The sequence below is a fragment of the Rattus norvegicus genome, chromosome 13 (assembly GCF_036323735.1).
Source record: "Rattus norvegicus strain BN/NHsdMcwi chromosome 13, GRCr8, whole genome shotgun sequence".
NCBI lineage: Eukaryota > Metazoa > Chordata > Mammalia > Rodentia > Muridae > Rattus > Rattus norvegicus.
The window spans coordinates 76,772,902-76,796,472 of record NC_086031.1 but is presented as its reverse complement, the minus strand read 5'-3'; the positions used below and the strand labels follow the sequence as shown (position 1 = coordinate 76,796,472).

The following is a 23,571-nucleotide window of genomic DNA, read 5'->3' as shown; positions in this document are numbered from 1 at the left end:
GCAAGATTATTTTTTTCAAGCTAGGAGTGTTTCTGTTATTTGAAATAGAAACAGGACTCTACGAGACAGCATTCCCCCACCTCATGGAAAAAAAATGGAACGATTCCCCGCTAGCTAGACATAGAATTGTGTGTCTTATTCCCTTCTAATTCTACCTCTTCCTCCCCAAATACAGATTATACATGATACTGAGATAGAATTGCAAAGTAATTTCAGTTTTTAATAGAAAAAAAAAGAGTAGCTAAATAAAAAAAGGTACACAAGGAAAAAGTGAGGTGGGGACAGACAGTAAATCCAGTTGCGCTTACTCATACTCTCTCAACCTTTTGTTAACGATGAAAGAAGCCGATATGATTTCAGGTAAATCAAAGTACATCAAAGTCTGCCAATCAAAAACCACCTTTAAATTAGACAAAGAATTCTCTTCTTGAGTTTCTTAGGTACCTTTTATATGGGAGTTAAAAGACAGAAAGAGATGGCCAGAAGGTGTTGGCTGCCGTTCTGAGACCGGCTTGTTCTTTCTTACCAGCAGTAAAGACTTTCTGATCTTTATCAGAGTTGGGGCCTGACCCCTACATAGTTTCTGTGTAGTTAACCTTTTAGGAATGGCTGAGCTTTTGTTCATTGTGCATGATGTCCCTTTGTAACTTCCAGAATAACCCAAATACCTTCAGGGAACATCAGTTACTGTGTGTAGGTGTGTGGTTAGAAGGTCGAGATTTTATGGAATTGAGAAATTTTTGTTGTAGCAGGTTCTCTTCCAAAAACAAACAAACAAATGATAATCCAATTAAAAGATAGATGAAGACCTAATAGACATTTCTCATATGAAGATATATAATAACTATATGAAAAATTACCATCACAACAAGTTCTTAGGGAAACACAGATTAAGAAAACAACACTGTGCAATCTTACCCCAGTTAGAATGACTACTATAAAAAAGACGCATCCCCCCCCCCAAAAAAAAAATCTGACTAAGGTAGAGAAAAATGGGAACTCTTCTATGCTCTTCATGGAAATCTAAGTTAATACAGTTCCATACTCTTAGTAAGTACATAAACGGAGACAGACTGAGGGACCATTTAAAGTTGCAATGTTTTATATTGTTATAATGGTCTTAAAATGAGATCTTGAAGATAAAATAAGAAAAGTTACAGTTGACTAGTAATGTGTTTGTTTGTCATATTGTCAAGGAATCAATTGTTCTGTTTTTTGTTTGTTTGTCTGTTTTTCGTCAGCTTGACATAAGCTAGAGTTCTCTGCGAAGAGGAAGCTCAATGAAGAGAACACCTCCATCGGATGCGGGTAGGGAAGTCTGTAGGGCGTTTCTTTAATGACCGAGGAGGGAGTTCTCAGCTCATTGAATGGGGTATGTGCTAATCCTGGCCCTGAATTGTATAAGAAAGCGTGGCTGATAAACTGATGGATTGGCTCAGTGGTTGAGAGTATTTGTCATTCTTGCAAAGAACTTGGGTTCCATTTCTAACATCCAGATAGCAGCTCACCACCTCCCTGGGTACCAGGTACATATACGTTGGTACACAGACATACATGCAGGGGAAACAGTCATATATACAAAATAACCAAATAAATACATCGAGAACAACAATTAGGCTGGGGAAGCTATAGGGAGAAAGCCAGTAAGCAGTACTTGTCTCAGTTCCTGCCTGCAGATTCCTGTGTTGATGCTTTTTTTTTTTTTTTTTTTAATCACAGCCATAGAAACTCTAACTAGGGTACATGGAAAACAGTATGAAGTTTTCTTTAAAAACCAAACCAAACCAAAACTATGGGAAAGTCCTGCTAATTAAGGTCGAGGTCTACCATTGTCTGGGAAGCCTTCTGGACTCGGCTTAAAATGGAGGACTCCCTTTTACTCCCAAAGCTATCCCTTCTCTAACCTTAACCCTTCACATACCACTACCTGTGGAATATCACTCGGCCTTGGTTAAGAATACAGGTTCACTTCCTTTCTCCCAATAAGAACCAATTCAGCTAGCACCTGAGATTGCTGGAATGCCTCTCTATGTTAATGAGACATCTTGGTACCTTTAGCCTTTATCCAATGACCTTTGCCCATCCTAGATGTTCCCACCCCACCCCAACCCCAAAAGTATATAAGCCTGGCATCACCCCCAAGTGAGTGGATCTGTTTCTCTGAAGCTGGTCCTGGTGGGGCCATTATTACCTGATGTACTCACAGGGGTACCCCCAACCCCAGCCCAAGTCTCTACTCCAATTATTCCTCATGGACCAATATAGGTCTACAGTCTTCCAAGGTAGGAGGAGTTACACGAGACAAACAAAACAAAACAAACAAACAAACAAAAAACAAAAAACAAAACTACCAAACAATTCAACAATCCTGCTGCTGCCTGTGTAAATGTCAGGAGGAATTGCACAATAGCCAAAATATGGAGGCACCCTAGAGATCCATTGCTAAATAAAGAAAAATGCATTATATTTACACATTCAGCCATAAAAAAGAATGAAATCTTGTCATCAGCTGTAAAACAGACGGAATTGGAGAATGCTGTGTAAAATCAGACATAAAAATACAAATACCATGTATTCTCACTTATATATGAAAGTCAAAGACAAGGACAGAATAGTGTTTACAGATCTCAGTAGTTAAGGGTGGGAAGAAGGAGAAAGAAGGGTTAATGGGTATGGGGTTGAGATGAATGAGAGGAGCTGAGTAAGAAAACAGAAAAGGGAAGGGCATGGCTGCTCCTAGGCATGGTGGAGGAAAAGGTTTATTGTAGATAAAAGGGAGACCTAGCCAGAGGCAGGGGCGTCTGGCGAGTCCAGAGTAAACATGAACCTGAGCAGGGGCCACGTGAGGAAAGTGGAGGGGAAGAGCCGGAGATCAAGAGGCCAGGACAGTAAAGATCAGACCAAAAGGGCCAGCTAGTCAAAATGGCTGGATTATACAGGGAAGGGCGCAAAATGAAGGAATAGCAGTCCAGTCCCTGGGATAACTAACATATCTATCACCTAGGGGGTGGGGTTTGCCAGCCAGAAGAACCCTGTCACAGGTAGGTTCTGAGGGATGCTGGGAGAACCTGGCAGCCATGTCTGCTTTGATATGTTAAAAGGTACCTCAGTTAGCCTTTTGTCCTGGGGTTGAGACCTAATAGGAACTACCTCTATTTAGGGCACTTTAGGGCAACTATAGCTAACATCAATTCATTGATCTTTATTTAAAACAATGATTTATTTCAAGTGTATGAGTCTTTTGCCTGAACATATGTGTGTATGTAGATTTTGTAGCAGTCGATGAGGTATAGGGTTCCTTGGAACTGTAGTTACAGATGGTTGTGATCCTCAGGTAGGTGCTGCCAACTGAACCTTGGTCCTCTGGATGAGCATTAACTACTCAACTGCCAAACTATTTCTCTAGCACTGGCCTTTTTCAAACACTTGCATTTTTTTCAAGTACAAAGGATTTTAAATGTACTCCACACAAAGAAATGATATATCGTTTAGGTGATAGGAATGTTAATTACCCCACATGATCATCATACATCCTATAGTTGTATTGAAATATCATGGTGTTTCCCATAAATATACATAATTACTATGTGCCAAATAGAATTTTTTTTTTTTAAATGGGCTGACTTGCTCTCTTGGGATGAGACAGAAGGTAGGACAGTAAAACTGACATTTTCCAAAGCTCGAAATTCCTGTGCACAGTAAGCAATCTTCCTTGGCAGCAATCTTTTGAGGATTAGCAGAGGCATACCAGTTCCCTATCCTGACTAGTATTTCTCCCTTGATTAAGAAAACAAGGAACAGGTGATGGCACATGTCTGGGATGGCATATGTCAGTACTCCAGAGGTTAAGGCAGGGAGAAAGTGGAGTTCAAGGTGCGCTACATCTCAAACCTAAACATAAATATTTGGTTATGTTCTTCAGGTAAATGCTGGTCTGCAGTGGGAAGTAGACAAAAGTTTATTATGGTCACACAACTGAAAAATGGCCTCAGATGGTTTTAATTGTTAACTATTTAATTGAAGATAAAAGTTTAGGGCGAATTCTTCTGAGGATAACATTAGCATCTTTTGTAGAATTCCTAACATTTGATTGTATTCTTCAAAAGAATTACTCCGTAGGTTACTTTGTTTCTCAGGAATGTAACAACTTAGGTTCTTCAGGAAAACACTGTGCGCGCGCACACACACACCCCAGCAAGCCCTCCTTTGAACAACTTGAGAAAGTAGTTTCCAGTCTCACAGTAGGAAAAGGCAGCAAGAACAGCACACTTGAGTTGCATTTTTTTTTTTTTTTTGTCAGTAAAATATACATCAGTAAACTACTTTCTGTAGTGTTAGTGTCTGCCACTAGAGACCAGAGGAAGGAAGCCTCTGAGGCCAAATATCTTGTCTCTTCCTCCAACTGCCGTCTTTCAGGATCAGTAAGCTACTTGAAGATCTGTCTGACAGTAGCCACAAAGCATTCTGAGGTTTCACACCAACACTCCCCTAAGTTAGGATTCTGGGCTTCAGCTTTTTACAGATTTGGGGTTTCCATGTTGTGAACACCACTTTTTTCCCCTAGTCCACAGCAAGTGTGTGTAGGAGGTCGCTTTCCCTGCTTTTGGCGGGAAGAGTCCGCAGTATCCTTTCTGCTTCGCAGCAGCAAACCCACAGCCCGAAATTAAAAGAACGTAAAAGAACGCTAAAAATCTATCTCAGGAATCTGGCCCGCAGGTAGGAATTCTCAATTAGGCAAAAGAAAAGCCCAGTCTCTCCAGTCCCAGCCAATCATATGAGAGGAAATCTTGACACGCCTCTTTCTGTCTTCCAATCAGCACCTGCCTCAGTAAGCCCGATCCACTGCCTCCGGTAAACCGACTTTTAAATTATATTAGCATGGTTTCTTCTGACCCGCCCCACAGTCATTCCAGGCCATTCCCTGACTGTGCTCCAAGGGAGAAGTATGGACGTAATAATGACAAGTGACAAAGCTAGTCAGTCTGGGAGTGAGAAGTGGAACTATAAAATTCTAGAACCAAACTCGCGGGTTCTAAGGGGAGAAAAAAAAAAAAAAAGGGCGGGTTCGGGTAGGAGGACTACAAGCCCCAGAGAGCCGTGCGCGGAGGCAGCGCGCGCCAGTGATAGGGGGCGGGCCTTTTAAGGCGGAAGGCCGAGGGTTACAGGACTTCCTGTTCCAGCGCCAGCAAGTGGGTGGGACCTGCGCAGGCAGGGCGGCGGTTGTGGCGTTTTGGAGCTTTGTCAGCGGAGGGGGCGTGGCCCGTGCTGAGACTGGTGGAGTGCGAGCCGAGAGGGACGTGGGTGACGCGTCTCCTTCCATCCAACTCAGTAGAGTGTGAGGTGCCCTGGCCCGGCCGGCGATTGGCTGTTGAGAGGCGAGTACGCGGCGGCCGTTGGTGGCTGGCAGCACGGAGCGAGGGCCCGGGCGGACGGGGCGGGGATGGGGAGGCAGTGGCGGCGAAGGCCGGAGGAGGCGGGCGCGGGCGAGCGGGCGGACACAGCGGCGGCGGCGGCAGCGGCAGTCTCTGGAGCGTCCCTGTGAAGTGTCCCTGTTCTCGCTGCCGTGGGCCTCTCGGGGAGGCCGTCTGGAAAGCGAGTCGCTGCGGAGCCGTTCCCCTAGTCCCACAACCCTTCGGACTCTCGGTCCCATCCTCGCGTTCCTGCTCGGGCTCCTCCATCTTGGCCTCGGCAGTGGCTGCTACGGGGAGGATGTGCCGCCTCCTGGCAGGGGGAAGAAGGAGGAGAAGATGAAGAAGTACCGGCGGGCCTTGGCCCTGGTCTCCTGCCTCTCTCTCTGCTCTCTAGTCTGGTGAGTAGGGGGCAGGCTTCTGGGGACTTTCCGTGGGGATGAAAGAGGGAGTAGGTCGGGTCACACCCCCAAATCATCTCGGTTTCTTGGGTTATTGGTGCTCTTGCCCCTAAGCAAGGGACACAGCGGCCACCCAGCTCTTCCTCGTGAGGTTTGCGAGGTGTGTTTTGGAATTTGCGGAGTGCAGCAGGGAGAGAAGGGAATATTGGGGGTCACTTTCTGCCTTTGTACTCAGGTACTCCATCACCGCAGTTGGGGCAGTGTGGGTAGTTTCAGAAAGCTGGTGAGTGAGTTACTCAGTTTTACTGTCAGCCCATTTGCTTTCGTTATGAGGTAAGGGCATGGGCGAGTCAGGTGTGATGTGTTTCAGACCTGTGATTTTGAAAACGTGAGTCGTCATGAGGGTAAGAGTAATGTATAAACAGTTGTTCTTCTGGTCAGTTCTTGCACAATCTTGACTAATAGTACTTTTGGGGCTGCTGTTCTTGATACTCGTGGGGGGGGATCCCTTATGAATCTCTTTTCTGGTTAGCTTGGTGGAGAGGGTTATCACAGATGGAGTGTCAACCATAGTTTTTGACATGTCCTTTGGTATTGGAAAGTAAACTACTTTGCGACCTGCTCAGTCCTTTTCGCTGAAATTTTATGGAGTTCAAGTTAATTTTAAGCACATCTCTGGTTTTTGAGGAGCAGAGATAGCTTTCGAGCCAAAGGATTGCAAAAGGTGTACTTGGAAAAGCCATTCTTTCTGGAGGAATTCCCCAAAAGCCTTGACATTTGGTGACTGAAACGATGGCTTTTTCGTCAAAGTAATTTTGCTTATATTAAAATCTAAACAAACTTTCTTACTTAGCTTATATCTTCAAAGGGCCAATAATAATTTTTATGGGGGTGTAATGGGATCCAGAGGTGCTCAAATTGTAGAGTTGTTCACATAGAATAATACATCAATATGGACGAAAGAAAACACTTGTCTGAGAAAATCTGACTGGAAGGACTGTATTTTGGAGAACAAAATGCTTGGTCTCTTGTCATTCTGAATCCTTTAAATACTTCTTAACAGAAATGGGTGCCTGAAACTAGTGTAGGATTAGACAGCAATTTCTTAGAGTTGGTGAGCTTCCCTTACTGGCCTTTTCTTTTCTTCCCTCATTCAGAAATTATCTCCAGATTCTGCTTCCCACTCTGTTTTGTAGATTGAGTGTTCTATGTTCATATTATAATTAGTTTCTAGGGTTTACCCCCTTACCCTATTAATATTACTGCAGTTTAGTTTGAGCTTATACTGTCTTATAGTTGATAGATTGTGATAAAGCCTTTGTGCTTTTGTCTTTCCTGCCTAGTGTTATTTAGATTAACCTTAACAGAAAAGCAAAATGCATCCTATTCATCTCATTCATTCTGGTTGCTTTTTTTTTTTTCTTTTGAACACTGCTAATCACAATTCTTGGTTAAGAAGTACAGTGTAGGGGTTGGGGATTTAGCTCAGTGGTACAGCGCTCGCCTAGCAAGCGCAAGGCCCTGGGTTCGGTCCCCAGCTCCGAAAAAAAGAAAAAAAAAAAAAAAGAAGTACAGTGTATTCTAGGTGTGATTGTATCATAGAACAGCAATGGTAGCCAATATTTATTGTCATCTGTGCCATGCATGTAGCATGTGTATGTTTTAGTATCTTTGTCAGCAAGGCCCTCTTAGGTAGGTATTATTAATTGCATTCTGTGTTTTACAGATGAGTAAATAGGCTAAAATTATGCTTTTAACCGAGTAACATGGCTAAGGTTAAGCAGCCACTGCATTCTGGAGTTTAGATTTGAACTCAAGCAGCTTGTAATACAGGCTCCTCACTACAGTGGTCCTTTGACTACAGGTTAAATAAGGCCTGTGTTACTGGACAGATACAGTATCATCACTTACTAGGTCCCTCTACTTGGACATGTTATATAACTGCTTTGAACTTTAGTTCTTAGAACCTCAGTATGATAAAATTAATCCATTCATATCAAAGTTATTTAGAAGCAAATGAGATAACAGACGCTTTGCAAAACAGTAAGCATGCTATCTATGTCTTTCATTATAAAAAATATTCAAAGGTGTTATTCTTATGTTTTCTGTGTATTGAATATTGTGACTCTCAAAAACTCAAGTACATAGCCTCTCTTGTTTTTAGTATTGAAACTATTCTAAGAAGTCCCCTTGTGGATTCCTCCTGCTGCTATAACAAATTACCAGACATCCAGTGACTTACACATAGTTGTTTTATAGTTGTAGGGTGTGTGTGCAGGAGTCCAAAATCAGTCTCACTGGGCCAGAGTATTAAGGTAGCATGGCTGCTTCATTCTGGAGTCCCTGAGGGGAAGACTCTGTTTCTTTGACTTTTTAGCTTCTAGGTGTTGCATGGATTCTGTTGCCTTTCTCTTTCTCCTTAAAGGGCTTATTATAGTGGGTTTATCCTTGGTCAGTCTCCATGTCTCAAAACTCTTAATTTGCTGAGGTCTTGAAAGTCTTATGATATAAAGTACACTATTCAGAAGCTGAAGGTGCAGAACTCCCTCAATCATTGGCAGAGAGGAATTGATAATCACATTGAAGTAGATGATGTGATCCATGCCTGTGAATAGCTGTTCTGAGTGTGTTCCCTAATAGTAAAACTTGGTGCATGTGCCTTTAAAATGTGTCTAATTGGGCTGGAGATGGATCAGGGGTTAAGATCACTGTTCTTCCAGAGGTCCTGAGTTCAAATCCCAGCAACCACATGTGTGGTTAACAACCATCTGTAATGGGATCCGATTCCCTCTTCTGATGTGTCTGAAGAGAACCACAGTGTATTTACATACATAAAATAAATAAATCTTAAAAAACATGGGACTTTTTTTTAAAAAATGTGTCTAATTATTTGTAAGTTATCTACATGTACCAATATGACATCACATGACAACTAACATAAGTTAGTTGTTTAAGAAGGAAACTTTGTTAATAGTACCATTTGTTTTCATTAAAGTATTAATTTTTAGTGAGAGCTGTATAATTGAATAGATTATTTTATATCAAATGTAGATGAGTGGTTTAAGATGATTACTCGTCTTAGCCTTGCTATTTGTTACCGGCTTGTGTTTGTAATATTATCTTTGTTAGCTATTTTTTTTTAAAAATACATGTAGTAAGAGTTTGTTTAGTTAAAACAAAATGATCCCTCCATCTTCTCCTTAGCTGGACATGTGTAAACCACAGCGAATCGTGATATGCTGGAGGTAAACCCACTGTTTGAGAACTTTGTTCTTCCTTTGCATATCTCTGGCTTTAGTTCTTGCAAATTTTGACATGTCTTCAGCTAACCCTTAAGAACAATCAGTCCTTACATTAATCTTAATAAAGACTAATTTTTAAAAAATAGTAACAGATTTCTTTCTGTGACTCAAAGGATGAGCTTAGAGCAGCTAATATTTAGACTAATGAGAAAGACTTGAAGTTAAATAACTCTGACAAATTTGACATACAATAAAGGTATTAAAAGGACCTTAGGTGCATTTAATGAAGAAATTGTATTTTAGAGTCTTTCCTGTCCTCCATTCATCAATCATATGCCTTTGGGTTAGTTATTTCTGTGAACATTAGTTCTCATCTATTAATGGTTTCTAGGTGAATAGTGAAGGTTGGGAGACCTGTGTTACAGGTGGAGGGAACATTTTTGTGGAGTTATCTGGAGTGTTTAGTAGGGTGGAGAAGAGTTGAAAAGGATAGGGTTTTTTTTTTTTTTTTTTGGTTCTTTTTTTCGGAGCTGGGGATCGAACCCAGGGCCTTGCGCTTCCTAGGCAAGCGCTCTACCACTGAGCTAAATCCCCAACCCCAGGATAGGGTTTTGAAGAGAATTGATTATTGCCTAGGTATACTCTGATTTTAGCAGGGTAGAAGATGAGCAAGTGAAATGGGTTAAATAACGAAAGGGGCAGGCCATATCGATATTTTAATTAGATTACTATCAAAGATAGAATGGATTGCCTGACAGATCCTGGAGGCGGAGGGTCATAGTGGAGGTACAGTAGGAAAGCATTGGGAGCTGTATAAATCAAGGTGACGACCTTTTTTGGCCTTAGTCTAGTTATTATAGATGGAAGAGATTTTTCCCTTCTTGGGTTGTTATTTTATTTCTGTATTCTTTGTTTTTTCCTCTAATGGTTTTCCCAGCTTCTTTTGCTAATTAATATATGAGCAGAAAAACAAGAAGCAAACTATATATATAAAAAACTGCTTTCTTTTTAATTATGGAAAAGTTGAAAATTCCTATTCTGTCTTTTACCTGGAAAATAAAATGTGTGTGTGTGTGTGTGTGTGTGTGTGTGTGTGTGTGTGTGTGTCTCCTGTAGAGACTTTTAGAAATTCTGAGTCTGTTTTTTGAATAAAATGATATTCAAAATAAATGAGTTAATCATGCTTTCCACATCATTTGATGATTTTTGTTGTTGTTGGAACTTAATATGAAAAGACTGGAAAAAATTCAGATTTGCTAAGATTTTTATTCGAAGGATAGAATCTGGTGCCTAGAAGGAGTATAGAGTCTTTATGAACAGTGCTAGCGTCAGATAAAGCTGGGTGAACTAGGTTGCTTTAGTGTGAAGAGATCCTTGACAGAAGGTGACTTGTCTTTATGAAAATCTGTGGTGTCTGTGTCCACACACCAAAAGGCAGATGATTCTTTATAATATTCTTTGAATTATTTTTGGAACTGTAGATGTGGCTCATGTTGCCCTTTAATGTTTAATACATTTGAAGATGTTTTAGAATATAAGTAAAAATAGACTTGGCAGAAAATAAAAAAAAATTTAAGATATTAACAGATAACTCTCTTTGAGCACTATTATCTCATACTTTTGTTGTTTATGACTAGTAAATTATTCTACTTTTCAATCTGAGCAGAGAAATAAATCAAATATATAGTTAACTTTGCACTTCTAATGAAAAGAAACTTTAAAAAGTATTTAATTACTTTTGTCTCTCAAATCATTTACAGCTATGAACATTATATGTATGAATGCTATATACACCCTTGTTTAATAGTTTGTGCATATATGAAAATAAATAAAACACCCTACTTGAAACAATATTTATGTATTTCAGTTTTACTTTAGTGCCAGATATATAATATATAGAGCAGAAAACACAACTTTTACCTGCATTACCTGTTTTGTTTTCAAGACCATATAATATTATAAAGTCTTTTTACAAAGTTATAATTTCATATGTCACAAGGGAATGGTAAACTGCTTTTGAGTATTGCAGTATAAAAGCATAATCTCTTGGGATATACTTATTTCATAAATTGAGTGCTTTTTAAATTTTTTTAAGGCTCGTTTGCTTTTGAAGGACTTGTCTTCCTTCCTTTTTAAGGTGTTGGATATGGAACCTAGGGCTTCCCAAATGCTAGCCAAGTATTCTACTACGATCTACACCCCAGATTCAGAACAGTTTTTGTTTCAAGACTGGGTTTCTTTGTGTAACCCTGGATGTCCTAGTTACTCTATCTATAGGCCAGGCTGGCCTTGAACTCAGAGATCCTCCTGCTTCTGCCTTCCAAGTGCTTAGATTAAAGGCATGGGCCACTACCCCTTGGCTTCAGAACTTTATTTTTATAATGAATTATTAGTTAAGTGATTTTTGTATTTTATATAAAAGTATTTAATGTATATAAAAGTATTCAGTCTTTTATAGTGTTGGCATGGTTCTTAGGTACTAAGCTCATAATATATTTAAGTGCTATTATATATGTTTTGATTCATTCACTCTGGATACTTTGGCAGCTTATTGAATAAAATAGAAAAGGCTAAAGGGTTTATAATAATCTACAAAAAAAATTTTTTTTATAAAGTTACTTCTAATCTTATTGGCTACCCACAATGCATTTGGTACAGAGAGGGATACAGAGTAAGTGTGGGACTTGAGCCTTGTGTGCAAGTTCCTTGTCATAATACAGATAGATTATCTGTTAGAAAGGGCTCAGTAGTCATTTTATGATCATTATCTCCTGTGACATATACACCCCTTTAATATGGACGCCTACATTTAAAGACGAAGGAAGACACAGACACTAAGCATCTTTGCCAAGTTTTCTCACAGGGATGGATCCAGAACTTAGGTAGTTTTTGAGCTCGTGTTCTTTTAATCATGGTTCTGCTTGTATGCTGGTTGATGTCCTTGGGTTAGAGTTCTTATTTGGAAATGGTGGGACCTGGGTTAGCCAAGGGAGGATTTAACAGCAGGAGTTAACAACCTGAAGTACACTTTTCAAGGATTCCTACCTCGACACTATATTTATGGTTTTTTTTTTATATTCAATTTAGTTTACTGGATTAGAAGAAGTCAACTATTTTTATACTGCCAACATTCTAGAAATATGATTAAAATGCTAATGAGTCATTCAAAAAACTGAGTTTCATACTACTTATTAATGGAGAGAATCGGCCTGGAGTTGTTGGGAAGGCTTGAAATGTGTGTGCCAGCCATACACTCTGGGGGACAGGTGCTACTGAGCTGAAAGAAGATGCACTGTTGCTGTAACGTGAAGGACGGCTGTGTCTGTGTGTGTCTCTCTGCCTGCAGGGAGCAGATGGCACTTATGTCAAGAGGAAAGAGGAGGAGGGAATTAATAATGAATGGATAGCAGTGTAATAAGCAGTTAAACTTAAGAAAAAGTAGCAGATACGAGATTATGGTGAATTTTATAAGTGAAGCCAAAGAGCTAGATGATAAATAGCCAGCAGTGAAAGTTGTTTTGAGATGGTTATGTTGACATTGTTGTACTAGATGTGTTTCTAAGAAGAGAGGCAGACTTACAGAGACAAATACTTGGAAACAGAGTAACTGGATTTGCCACAGTTAAGAATGTGGTTTTAGAAATGGAGAAAGTAAGAGCATTAAGCACAAATTTTATGGAATGAATGATCTGATTTTATAATAATAGGCTGTGAAGTTGGCCTGTAGTGCAAAGGTCTAGCATAAGCTAGGGCTCAGAAGAGCTGTTCAGTTTGTCTCCGGCCTACTCTTGTCAGCACTGCTTTCTTTACTCATCTCAGCCACAGGTCCAGCAGGTCCCCTGTGCTGGGTGTTGCATTTTTTGTAGGATTTTGTCAAACAAGGAAAAAAGCTACTTTTTTAGAACATACTGCAGATGAGACCATAAATCCTTGTATATTATTTTTGTGTTAATAGTGTACAAAAAATGGAAGTTATAAAAATTTGAAAGACGAATGATCTTATGGTTGGCGGAGGATGGAATATCTAAGCCCAGCGTTGTATAGATTATATAGGACTTAAAAATGTGGGCTTGAGAGATAAAAAGACTAGAACTTTCTTCACAGGGAATAATTTTTGAAGGAGAATTTTGACTTTTGAAACAGAGCACTGAATTTCTGCAGATAATTAGGAATCAAGAAAGATGACAAAGAAAGAAAGCTTTGAAGGCCTGGTATGCTACTGCATTCCTGTAATCCCAGCACTTGGCCAGAGGAGGGAGAATCAGGAATTCAAGGGCAGTCTCTGCTACCTAGAGGGCGATCTTAGCTACATGAGACCCAGTAAAAGAGTAGAAAGGAGGAACTGGGAACAAAGATGGAAAACTGTCAACAATGAGAGGGGTTGAACTTTTTGAAAACAGAAATACTGTTTTTAGAGGAAAGTGTTGCTTAGTTCTTGTAGTTAAATAGAAGATGTTGGGAAGTGGCAAGCATGCATTCTTGCATGGTTGTTTGGCAGCCTGGAAGAAAAAAGAATATTTATAATAAAGTTAATGACTAAGTAGCCTTATACTTTTTAACTTTTAAAGAGATTTACTATCTTACAATTCGTATATGTCTGCATGCCTCTGTGTGGATGTGTGGGTATCCACATGCAGGTGCGTATGGAGACCAGCAGAGAACTTTGGATGCCCTGGATTTAGAGGCTGGCTGTTGTAAGCTGCCTGACTCATTTGCAGGGAACTGAACCCAAGTAGTCTTGAAAGGTAGTATGTACTCTTAACCACTGAGCCATCTCTCCAGCCCTACACTTTTGATTTTTGTTGGTTCCTTAATGAAACTCTTTTAGGTGATCCTGCTTGCCTAAGGATAAAAATTTGAAGGCTTAGTCCCTAACCTACTTTTGAGGCTTAACTTTTCATAGTTCAATATGTGGATTTCTGTTTTACCCAGACTATATGGTTAGCTTACACTAATTTATGTGGGAACTTTATTTGTATTTTGAACTGAAAATTGCTATAGAAAAATCACCGTGATTTGAGGTTTTTAGGATAAATACAACTTACACAATTTTTTAACATAGACTGTTTTAAGTATGATTAGTATATGATTATTTCCAGCAGCTTTAAGGACAGATTTTTATCGGCAAAATTACTAATGGTAGATTAAGATACAAAACATTGTCTGCATTGCTCCGTGCTTCCTAATGATGGCTCATTGGAATTATTGGCTAGTTTTTAGTGGTCAGTCATTGAATAGAACTTGTTATGTGGAGTATGGTGGCTGAGAATATCCAAGACCGAGTGACTAGTAATGATCTGAACCACTAAATCGAGAACTTTGATTATCAGCAATCAGTAGGGTTTTCTCAGTGAGACTGAGAGAAGGGACACATTGTGCTCTTACCTACTAAGAGACCAAGCAGAAACAAAGCAGCTTTAAGAGCTCCAAACCGTAAGGTTAAGAAATGTGTACATATATGTTACTGGTATCAGAAGAATTATTTACTGCTGAGATAATTTCCTTAGTGTATTAATTACTGTTCTCCTTACTGTAGATGATTAGATTCCTTTACATGCTGCTAATACACTCATGCCATAGCTTGGTTTAGATTAACATTTAGTTTTTATATTGCTTTGGCTAATGGTATTTACAGCCAATTCATGTTGTACAATTTGTTTCCTTTTCTCTATGGTTTTCCCAGAAATACTGACTTACTTTTACTATTTTTTCTTTAAGTACAAAAATTTTTCAGTTACATATATTTCAGACTTTCAAAGACTGGTCAATTATGTTATAAATTTCACCTTTTTTCAGGCCCATAGACTTTTGATAACCTTCATCTAGACTGGTTGTCCCGTTGCCCTTGTTTCTAGCTGTCCTTTCTGACCCTCCTATCTCAGTATTGCTGTTATTGTAGCTTCATAAAGACTTATTTGGTCCTGTATGCATTAGGACCATCTTTACTATCTCAGCCTCCCTTCCCTTCCCCTCCCTTCCCTCCCTCCCTCCTTCCCTCCCTCCCTCCCTCCCTCCCTTCCTTCCTTCCTTCTTCCTTTCCTCCTTTCCTTTTTTCTTCCTTCCTGCCTTCCTTCTTTCCTGCCTGCCTTTCTCCCTTTCTCCCTGCATTTTCTTCCTTTCTTTCTTTCATTCATTCATTCATTCATTCATTCATTTATTCATTCATTTTCGTTTTTCTGGATGGGCTTCTCTGTAGCCATGGCCGTCCTGGAACTCACTATGTAGACCAGGCTGGCCTAAAACTCACAGAGAGATGCCTAACTCAGTCTCTCAAATGCTAGATCAAAGGTCTGTGCCATCACTGCTCAGCTCTACTTTTATTTTTTAAAAAATCAAAAGGTGATTTTCAAGTCTTCCTTAAGTCAGCATTTTGAATTGTATTGAAGTGACTTTTTTTTTTCAAGCAAAGTGATTGACTAATATTAGCAATCTCAAATAGTTTGACTTAATAGTTTTCATATTGTTTGGATCGTTTATTTATTGCAAATAAGGAGTTATATAACATTTTTAAACCAGGAATGTAATTGTTGGTTTTGTTTTGTTTTGTTTTTTGAGACATAGTCTCTGTACAGCAGAGCCCCTGGCTGTCCTGGACTTGCTTTATAGATCAGGCTAGCCTCTAATTCACAAAGATCTGCCTGCCTCCTGAATGCTGGGATTAAAAAGGCATGTGCCACCACGCCCAGTTTAGGAGTGCAATTTTTATATCTAACTTATATAAAGTGAATCTTTGTATTTTACACTTACGTAAATCTTTAATACAGATAAACTCATTTGAAACATAAATTTACTGTTTAACTTTTCTACTTTGATATCTTTTTAAATTGAAAATAGATTTTTTCACACAATATTTCTAAGTATGTTTTCCACTTCCTCTTCTCCTTCCCAACTTCCCCCACCCTAATCCACACCTTTTTTCTCTTTCTCATTAGAAATCAATCATACTTCTAAAAAATAAAAAAGATAAAATAAAAAATAGGCAAACCAGAATATGATGAAGCAAATTAACAGAAGAGTCAAAGAGGACGCACAAGAAGTACACACAGAGACTAACACTGAGTGGGCAAGAGAAATCCCAGGAAAACATAACACCGTAAACTGTAACATATATGCAGAAGACCTGTAAGGAACTAATAATGCCCAGGCAAAGCCTTATGAGACAAAGAACCTCCAAAAATGCCATTGAGTTAATTTTGTGTTGACTCTATACTGCTGGGCATAGAGTCTGTCCTTAAAAGTCGTTTGTGTAATTATTGAGACTCCATTAGGGAAAACAAATTTTCCTTTACGAGCACTTATCAATCAGAGATACCCTCTGGGTTAGGGATGGGGGAGGGGGGGCTTGTGTTCACTTCCCCTGTCAGTGCTGGGACCCTCATCTTGGCTGGCTTAGATCCATGTAGGCCCAGTACGTACTACCACAGTCTGTTGAGTTCACATGTGCTTCAGTCCTGCTGGTGTTTAGAAGGCCTTGTTTCCTTGGTGTTCTTCCCCTCTTCTGGCCTTTAGAATCCTCCAACTCCTCTTCCAATAGGGTTCCCTGAGCTCTGGAAACATCCCATTTAGGACTGAGTAGTCTATGATCATCTACTCTCTGCACTTTTTCCTGTTGTGGGAATCTTTTTTGTCTTTAATCCTCATAATATGTGATACTACTTAGAGTAGACAAGTGATGCTGATCTTGTTTGATAACTACATGGGTTATTTTTAAAGAAACATAGTGATTTTTAAAGTGAGTGACACACGACTTTAATCCCAGCATTAAAGAAGCAGAGGCAGTTGAATATATGTGAGATTGAGGCCAGCCTGGTTTACAAAGTGAGTTCCAGGACAGCCAGGGCTACATTGATAGAGAAATCCTGTCTCAAAACAACAACAACAACAAAGACTTTTATGACTATATAGCATATGTCCCACATTGTGTGTGTGTGTGTGTGTGTGTGTGTGTGTGTGTGTGTGTGTGTGTATGTGTGTTGGATGTGTTTTATTCATTTGAAGAATCTTTACAGCTATGTAATGTATCCAAATGTCTTTCAGTAGGTGTGGTAATGATTTTCTAGGTATGTGTTGCAAATAAAATAGATTTATATCTAAACCAGTCATGACAGCCTGCTTTCTAAGACTGTTGATTTAGAATGAGAGACACTTGAGAAATACTAGGCTACAACCTTGTGGGTATTTCTGTTTTGTTATATTATGAAGAACTACTGAAGTAATTGTGACATTAATGTAGCTCACATATATTTGTGTGTGTATATATACATACATATATGTATACAAATCTTTGTTAAATATGCAGAGCGGTTTTTGGGCTAGAAAAGTTACTTTCTGTTTTGAGTACTATCAGCCTGGAGTGTTTGTGCTTGGAGAGTTTGTCACTTCTGACTTCCAGTGTCCTGAAACAGAGTCAGAAGAGTTTACAAACTTGGCTTCCATGCCTTGAAATAGTTTAGGCAGGTTTTAGAATGATCTCTAAATATTTGTAAATGTCTTTGACATCTGGACACTTTCTCAGGAGGCTAACTCTGACAACTTTCTGTACTTTCTGTGATAATTATGACATACTGCTTCTGTTGTTTTTGTTGCACCCTCCAGAAATTTATGTATTACTTGGCATTGATAGTAGTAGAATGATTATTCACCTTTTGCCCTCCTAAGATAGCAATACTCTAAGGTGTTCTCGAGCATAATAGGATAAGAGCTTGTATTTTACTGCCTGAGGCTGTAGTCCATAAAAAGGATCTTTACTTAATTTTCCTTCTGTTCATTGTTGCTGGTGGTGGGTGTCTGCAGGCTTCCAAGTTGGCATGTATGCTGTAAAGAGAGTTCTTCAGCTTCAACATCATACTATTCTCAAGATGATAATTGTGCAGTAGGAAGTGAAGACATACAGTTCCAGAAAAAGGTACCTTAAATGGATTGACAGCCTGCTTTCTAAGACTGTCTTAATTTAGAATGAAGGTAACTTGAGAAATACTAGGCTACAAATACGTGGAGATTTCTTTTCTATTGTTATGAGGGCTACAGAGGTAATTCTGATATTAAGGTAGCTCAGAGATGTTTGTATATTTTTGTTGCTTGTTATTTCTAATTTTGGTAACATACTATATGCTAAGTGTGATGTATATTCTTGCTCCTTTATTGCTGCAATGAAATCTGCTCTTACAAATTAAAAGCAATTAGCAATGAGTGTTGCATGGAGAGTTTGCTGTTGGAGGCTTTGTAGTTCCTTGGATATAATTAAGTACAGTGAGTAGACATAAAACACCTGATCATTTTAAAATCATAATTTTACTACTTGAAATGCTAAAGGTAAATACTGATTTCTATTTGTCTGTCTCCAACTTTCTGTATTTTAAATTACAGAAGTAACTTGGCTGATTATAAATCAGTTTTCTTTATATATACTTTTCCCATCCCCAAAGGAGCCATGTTTACTGCTTCTTGTGAGTGTTCAAATGTTTTCTTGTAGGTATAGGTACACTTTTAAATAGGATTAATATTTTGATTTCTGTTATAATAACATAAAAATGTTTCACAAAGTGATTTTCTTCTCCAAGGAGATATACATATACATACATACATACATATATATCACATATATTCATTTAATATGGCAGTTATTAAAATAGTATATGTATATATATGCACATGACCTTTATTATACAGATACAGCAGAATGTACTTTTCCCTTCATGAGATTTTCATGTTGTTCCTCAGCTGTGTGCGCTTGTGCATCATGACAGACTCTTATTTACATATTTGGAGGTTTGAGATATAATATTTGGACTGGATTGTTTAATTTTTGAGTTGTATAGAATTTATATCTGGGATGGAAGATACAAATTTTTGATAATTTGTTTAAATATTTCTTTAAAAAGAAAATATAAGGGGACTGGAGAGATGGCTCAGTGGTTAAGAGCACTGACTGCTCTTCCAGAGGTCTTGAGTTCAGTTCCCAGCAACCACACGGTGGCTCACAACCATCTGTAATGAGATCTGATGCCCTCTTCTGGTGTGTCTAAAGACAGCTGCAGTGTACTCAAATCTATTAAACCAACAAACAAATAAATAAATCTTTAAAAAAAAGAATCCAATTATATTGTTAAAAAACAAAACCATAAAATGTAATGCTTTTATCCACAATCAGTAAAACTTATCTCTAACTTCTTCCTTGATGAGATATTTACATACCAAATGTTACAAAAACATTATAAGTAAACATTAAGTGGGGGAAAATTCTTTCAGCAAACATTTCAATATTTTGTATGTGGTAGATAAGCTCAGGTTAAAAAAAAGGTGATTGTGAACTTTGCTTTTATGATATGTATATTTTAGGAAACACATTTGAAGACACAGGTTTAGAAAATAAACCTGTGTGTGTGTCAAAAGATAAATGAAACAAAACCATATATATTCCAAGCAATTACGGAAGTCTTCACTCGGTGTCTGGTACATAATACTTAATATAGGATGTGCTCATTAAGCTATCAGATGAGGTTTTTATATTTTAAGTATGTTGACAAGGAGAGGGATGGAAGGAGGTAGAAAATAAACATGTAAATGAGGTTGAGAAGCAGATGTATTAAAGACTGGTTTATAGCAAAGAAGGAGATAGTTTTGATAACTACACTTATTTATTTACTTATTTACTTATTTATATAAAATAATTTTACCAGTCATTTCTTTGTCACCATGTAGAATGAAAGAGAAGAACCTAGTAATGCTAAAGTATCAGAAAAATCAAATTCATATTTAACTATATCTCCAGAAGAAAATAAATTAAAAGATGACTACACTGTGGATGAACAAGTAAGCTATATACTGCTTTTGCTTTTAATAGTATACCTTATGGTCTCTTTTTCTTTTTTTTTTTGGCACAGTATTGGATGCCTTTGTTTAGTCAACATGTTATTTGTTATTATATTTTCTTCACTGTAAAGTACCATACAATGGAATGTAAAATTATTTGCATGTTAATAGTAGTACAGATTTTATGAAGATGAAAAAGTAAAGATTTAATAATATGGCTATTTTCTAAAAGGTCAAACTTGAGTGCAAATATTTCTTCCTAAGTTCTATTTTTTGACTCATCAAAATATATATTTTCTGATTTTTAGGTACCATATCTTTTTTCTGATCTGCTTATATTGCATCAGAAGTAGTTGTATGTAGCACATAGAGCATTTTGAAATCAGTATTTAAAGTTACATAGGATATAAAGAATACATTAAAATAGTTTGCCCTTTTTCTCCATTCTAAGTATTGTTTTCTATTTTATGCACCTGAAATATGGCAGTTACTAAAATAGTGAATAAATACTATAAACCTAGTAGAATGCTGATACATCTGGAAACCATTTAACCTAAGAGGTTGAAAGAACTAGGGATATTTGATATGGAGACAGAAAGATTAAGAAAAAACAAAACATTTTATAGATTAAAAATGTTCATCTTGGGACTAGAGAGATAGCTCAGTGGTTGAGATCACTGACTGCTCTTCCCCCCAACCAGTTGGTGTCTCACAACTGTCTATAATAGGATCCAGTGCCCTCTTCTGGTGTGTTTGAAGACAACTACAATATACTCATATACATAAAATAAATAATTATTTAAAAAATGTTCATCTCAGAATGAGGGAGTTTCATTTTATTAGATTTGGAAAATATTTGCCAAAGATTTAGGTGCAGACTAAAAGACTGCTGTCTGTTGCCTTTCTAATTACAGGACTATCCTGAAGCTCCTGTAATTGAAGTCGAGAATAGTGGCTCTCAGCCTTGGGTTTGATCCCCACAGGGGTTGCATATCGGATATTTGTTATGATTCTTAACAGTAGCAGAATTACAGTTATAAAGTAGTAGCAAAATAACTTTATGGTTGGGGATCACCAAAACATGAAGAACTATATTAAAGGTTTGCAGCATTAGGAAGATTGAGAACCACTGGTCTAGAAGCTTTTATTGCAAATGTTTTGAAATTGTGTAGCATCTCTTATTCCTGTGTTAATAGCATAGTAGTCATTAGGTCCTTTGCCTATGGAGCTTTCGAAATGTGAGTGATTGGTAAGATTTACTGTTAAGTACAAAATACATGTTGAAGTTTAAGGACTGAGTTTAACAGGAATGTAAAATACCACTTTTTAAAACTTTGAATATGTGTGAAATAATACAGTATTTGATAATGTCCTTTCCTAAAGATTTCTACCTTTAAAAACAAACCACTGTTATTTGTAAAAATTTTACTTCTACTAGTTCTCCAAATGATCACATTTTGAATACTGTTGACATTGTCTTGTGTCTTCTTTTTGCTCCCAAACTGGCTCACCTAATTTTCAAAGCCTATCTCATCCAGTCCGTAGTAGTTCATAGTTTTTCTTTCCTTGAACTTGGTGTGAATTTTTCTTACTTGTTATTCTTTGTTATACTTTTAAGTGCATTATGTGCTAAATACTGGGACTATTAGAATCAAGAGAACATTCTCCTTATTTAATACATTTTTATTGTAATCGAAAACAATGGGAAGACAGAGAATACCAGTTGACTACCATGGGTGCTGTGATGACACTGAGTATGGAACAGTGGAAGCACAAAGGAAGGGAGCAGGCAAATTCCAGCATGGCTGGAGCTGATAAAGGTTTTCAGATCTGAGTAGCTGTTCAGTCGATTTCTGAGGGGTGAATGATCTAGAACATTTAAGACCGAAAGAAAAGCAAATTCTTTATTGTGTTGTAATACTTGTGCATATCTTATATTCTTATTTGTTGATACACAGTTTTCCATAAACACTTTAGGGATAAAAGAACTGTATCATACCATTTTATATATTTACATAGGATTCCATAGTTACTAGTAGCACAGTATTAAATAGAAATGGAATTACTTGTAGAATCTAATACAGCCGTGTCTGCTAATTTATGAAAAATGTGCAGGTTCTGTATTAGAATATGAAATAAAATTCTAAGGGTAGTAATGTTGAAAGAAAGGATTTTGTGTGTGTGTGTGTGTGTGTGTGTGTGTTTTTGTGTTTGTGTTTGTGTGTGTGTGTGTGCGTGTAAAAGTATTTGTTTTAAGTAATTATCTTTAGCTCTGGAGAATTAAACCCAGGATTGCAGTCTATGCGTATTAAGCACTTTACCATTGGACAAAATGCCCTTAGATTATGAACATCATATAGTCATTTTTCAGCTTTCAAAAGTAACTTATTAATCTTAACATTTAATATAACCCTTTAAAAAACAGAATATGGAAACAGCGAAGTTAAGTCTACCTGTGGTTGAAGCACTCCCTACAGTTGATTCGCATGAAGAGTCTTCCAGTGTAGTTGTAGGCAGTGAAAACATCGAAAATAGTTCCAGTTCATCTACCTCAGAAACGACTCCAATCTCAAAGCTTGAGTAAGTCATTATGAAGGGGGAAGAGTGGGGGAAAAAGCAAACACAGCAAATTAGAAACATTTTTTAATAAAACGCCTTAAGATATTCACATCTGATATTTGGGCTAGATAACAGTCATAATTTATTGTATCAATGTCTTACTTGTGTATGTTGAATATAATCTTAATAGTGAGCTTATTCATTCAGCTCAGTAGATGAATAGAATTGATTCTACTGAGTCTCCGCATTGCATAGGTCCTACTTAAGAGAAATTGTACATTTAAAAAAATCTGTGTAGTTACTCAAAAATCAAATGTCAGTTTATTTCCATCAGGTGTTGCCAGCATTCCAGTAATAGTCATGTGTTTGTGTGACTAGCTGTCTTTTTCTAATTTAATAACATTTGAAATACTTAAGCTTAAGTCATCTTTAGTTTAGCAAATCAGTTCTGTGCTTCTGAGTTCATTTGTAATGCCGAGAGAAAAGTCAAACACCCTCACTTAATACTCATTAAGTATTTACTTATTGAGAGAATCAATAATAGTAAGCACGTAAAAGAGTGTTTGGTTCAGAGTAAGAATAAGTGCTACTTTATTGCCACTTCTAAAAATCTTTTTACTGCAATAGAGTCAGGTATTAAATATCTGTATTCTTCAAGAATATAAGGAACTGGGCTGATAGAGTTTGCACAAAGATGGTTTCATTTGGGAATGTTGCTCAGTTATGGAAAAGGGAACAGAAAATATGCTAAGAAGAGTCTAGATAGTATTTCAGAAACTAATTAAGATACTATTTATCTGAACAGTATGCTCTTATTCTCTCATCTTATTAAAAATTATTGATTGGAAAAAATTTTTTAAAAAATCCTGAAAAACTGGAGCAGGGGCTATGCTAAAAGCTGTTACCTGTACACGGGATATGTTCTAGTAGCAGGGCTGCCTTGTCTGGCCTCAGCAAGAGAGGAGAAGTACCTCACTTTGCAGAGACTTGAAGTTCCAAGGTGGGGGGAGGATACCCAAGGGAACCCCCACCGCTCAGAGGAGAAGGGAAGGAGGAAGGGAGAAAGGTTGTTGGAGGGAGTGAATGGGAGAGGGCAGTGAGTGGGATATAAAGTGAATAAGTAAAAAATTAAATTAAATTAAAAATTAC

General features: G+C 37.8%; 1 protein-coding gene across 12 annotated transcripts in view; it reads left to right on the top strand.

Moving 5' to 3' along the window:
* The first annotated feature begins 5,298 nt into the window (after positions 1 to 5,298).
* Suco (SUN domain containing ossification factor) overlaps positions 5,299 to 23,571 on the top strand; it is a 65,080-nt gene continuing 46,807 nt past the window's right edge. For 10 of the 12 annotated variants that reach the window (XR_010056924.1, XR_010056923.1, XR_010056925.1 and 7 more), the window contains exons 1-4: positions 5,677 to 5,809; positions 17,845 to 17,956; positions 19,753 to 19,863; positions 22,289 to 22,443. Coding sequence is in view for 8 of the 12 variants with exons in the window: in XM_063272485.1 (XP_063128555.1) it covers positions 5,748 to 5,809; positions 17,845 to 17,956; positions 19,753 to 19,863; positions 22,289 to 22,443 (440 nt within the window). In the remaining 4 variants the exon portion in view is untranslated. 12 annotated transcript variants of the gene reach the window in all.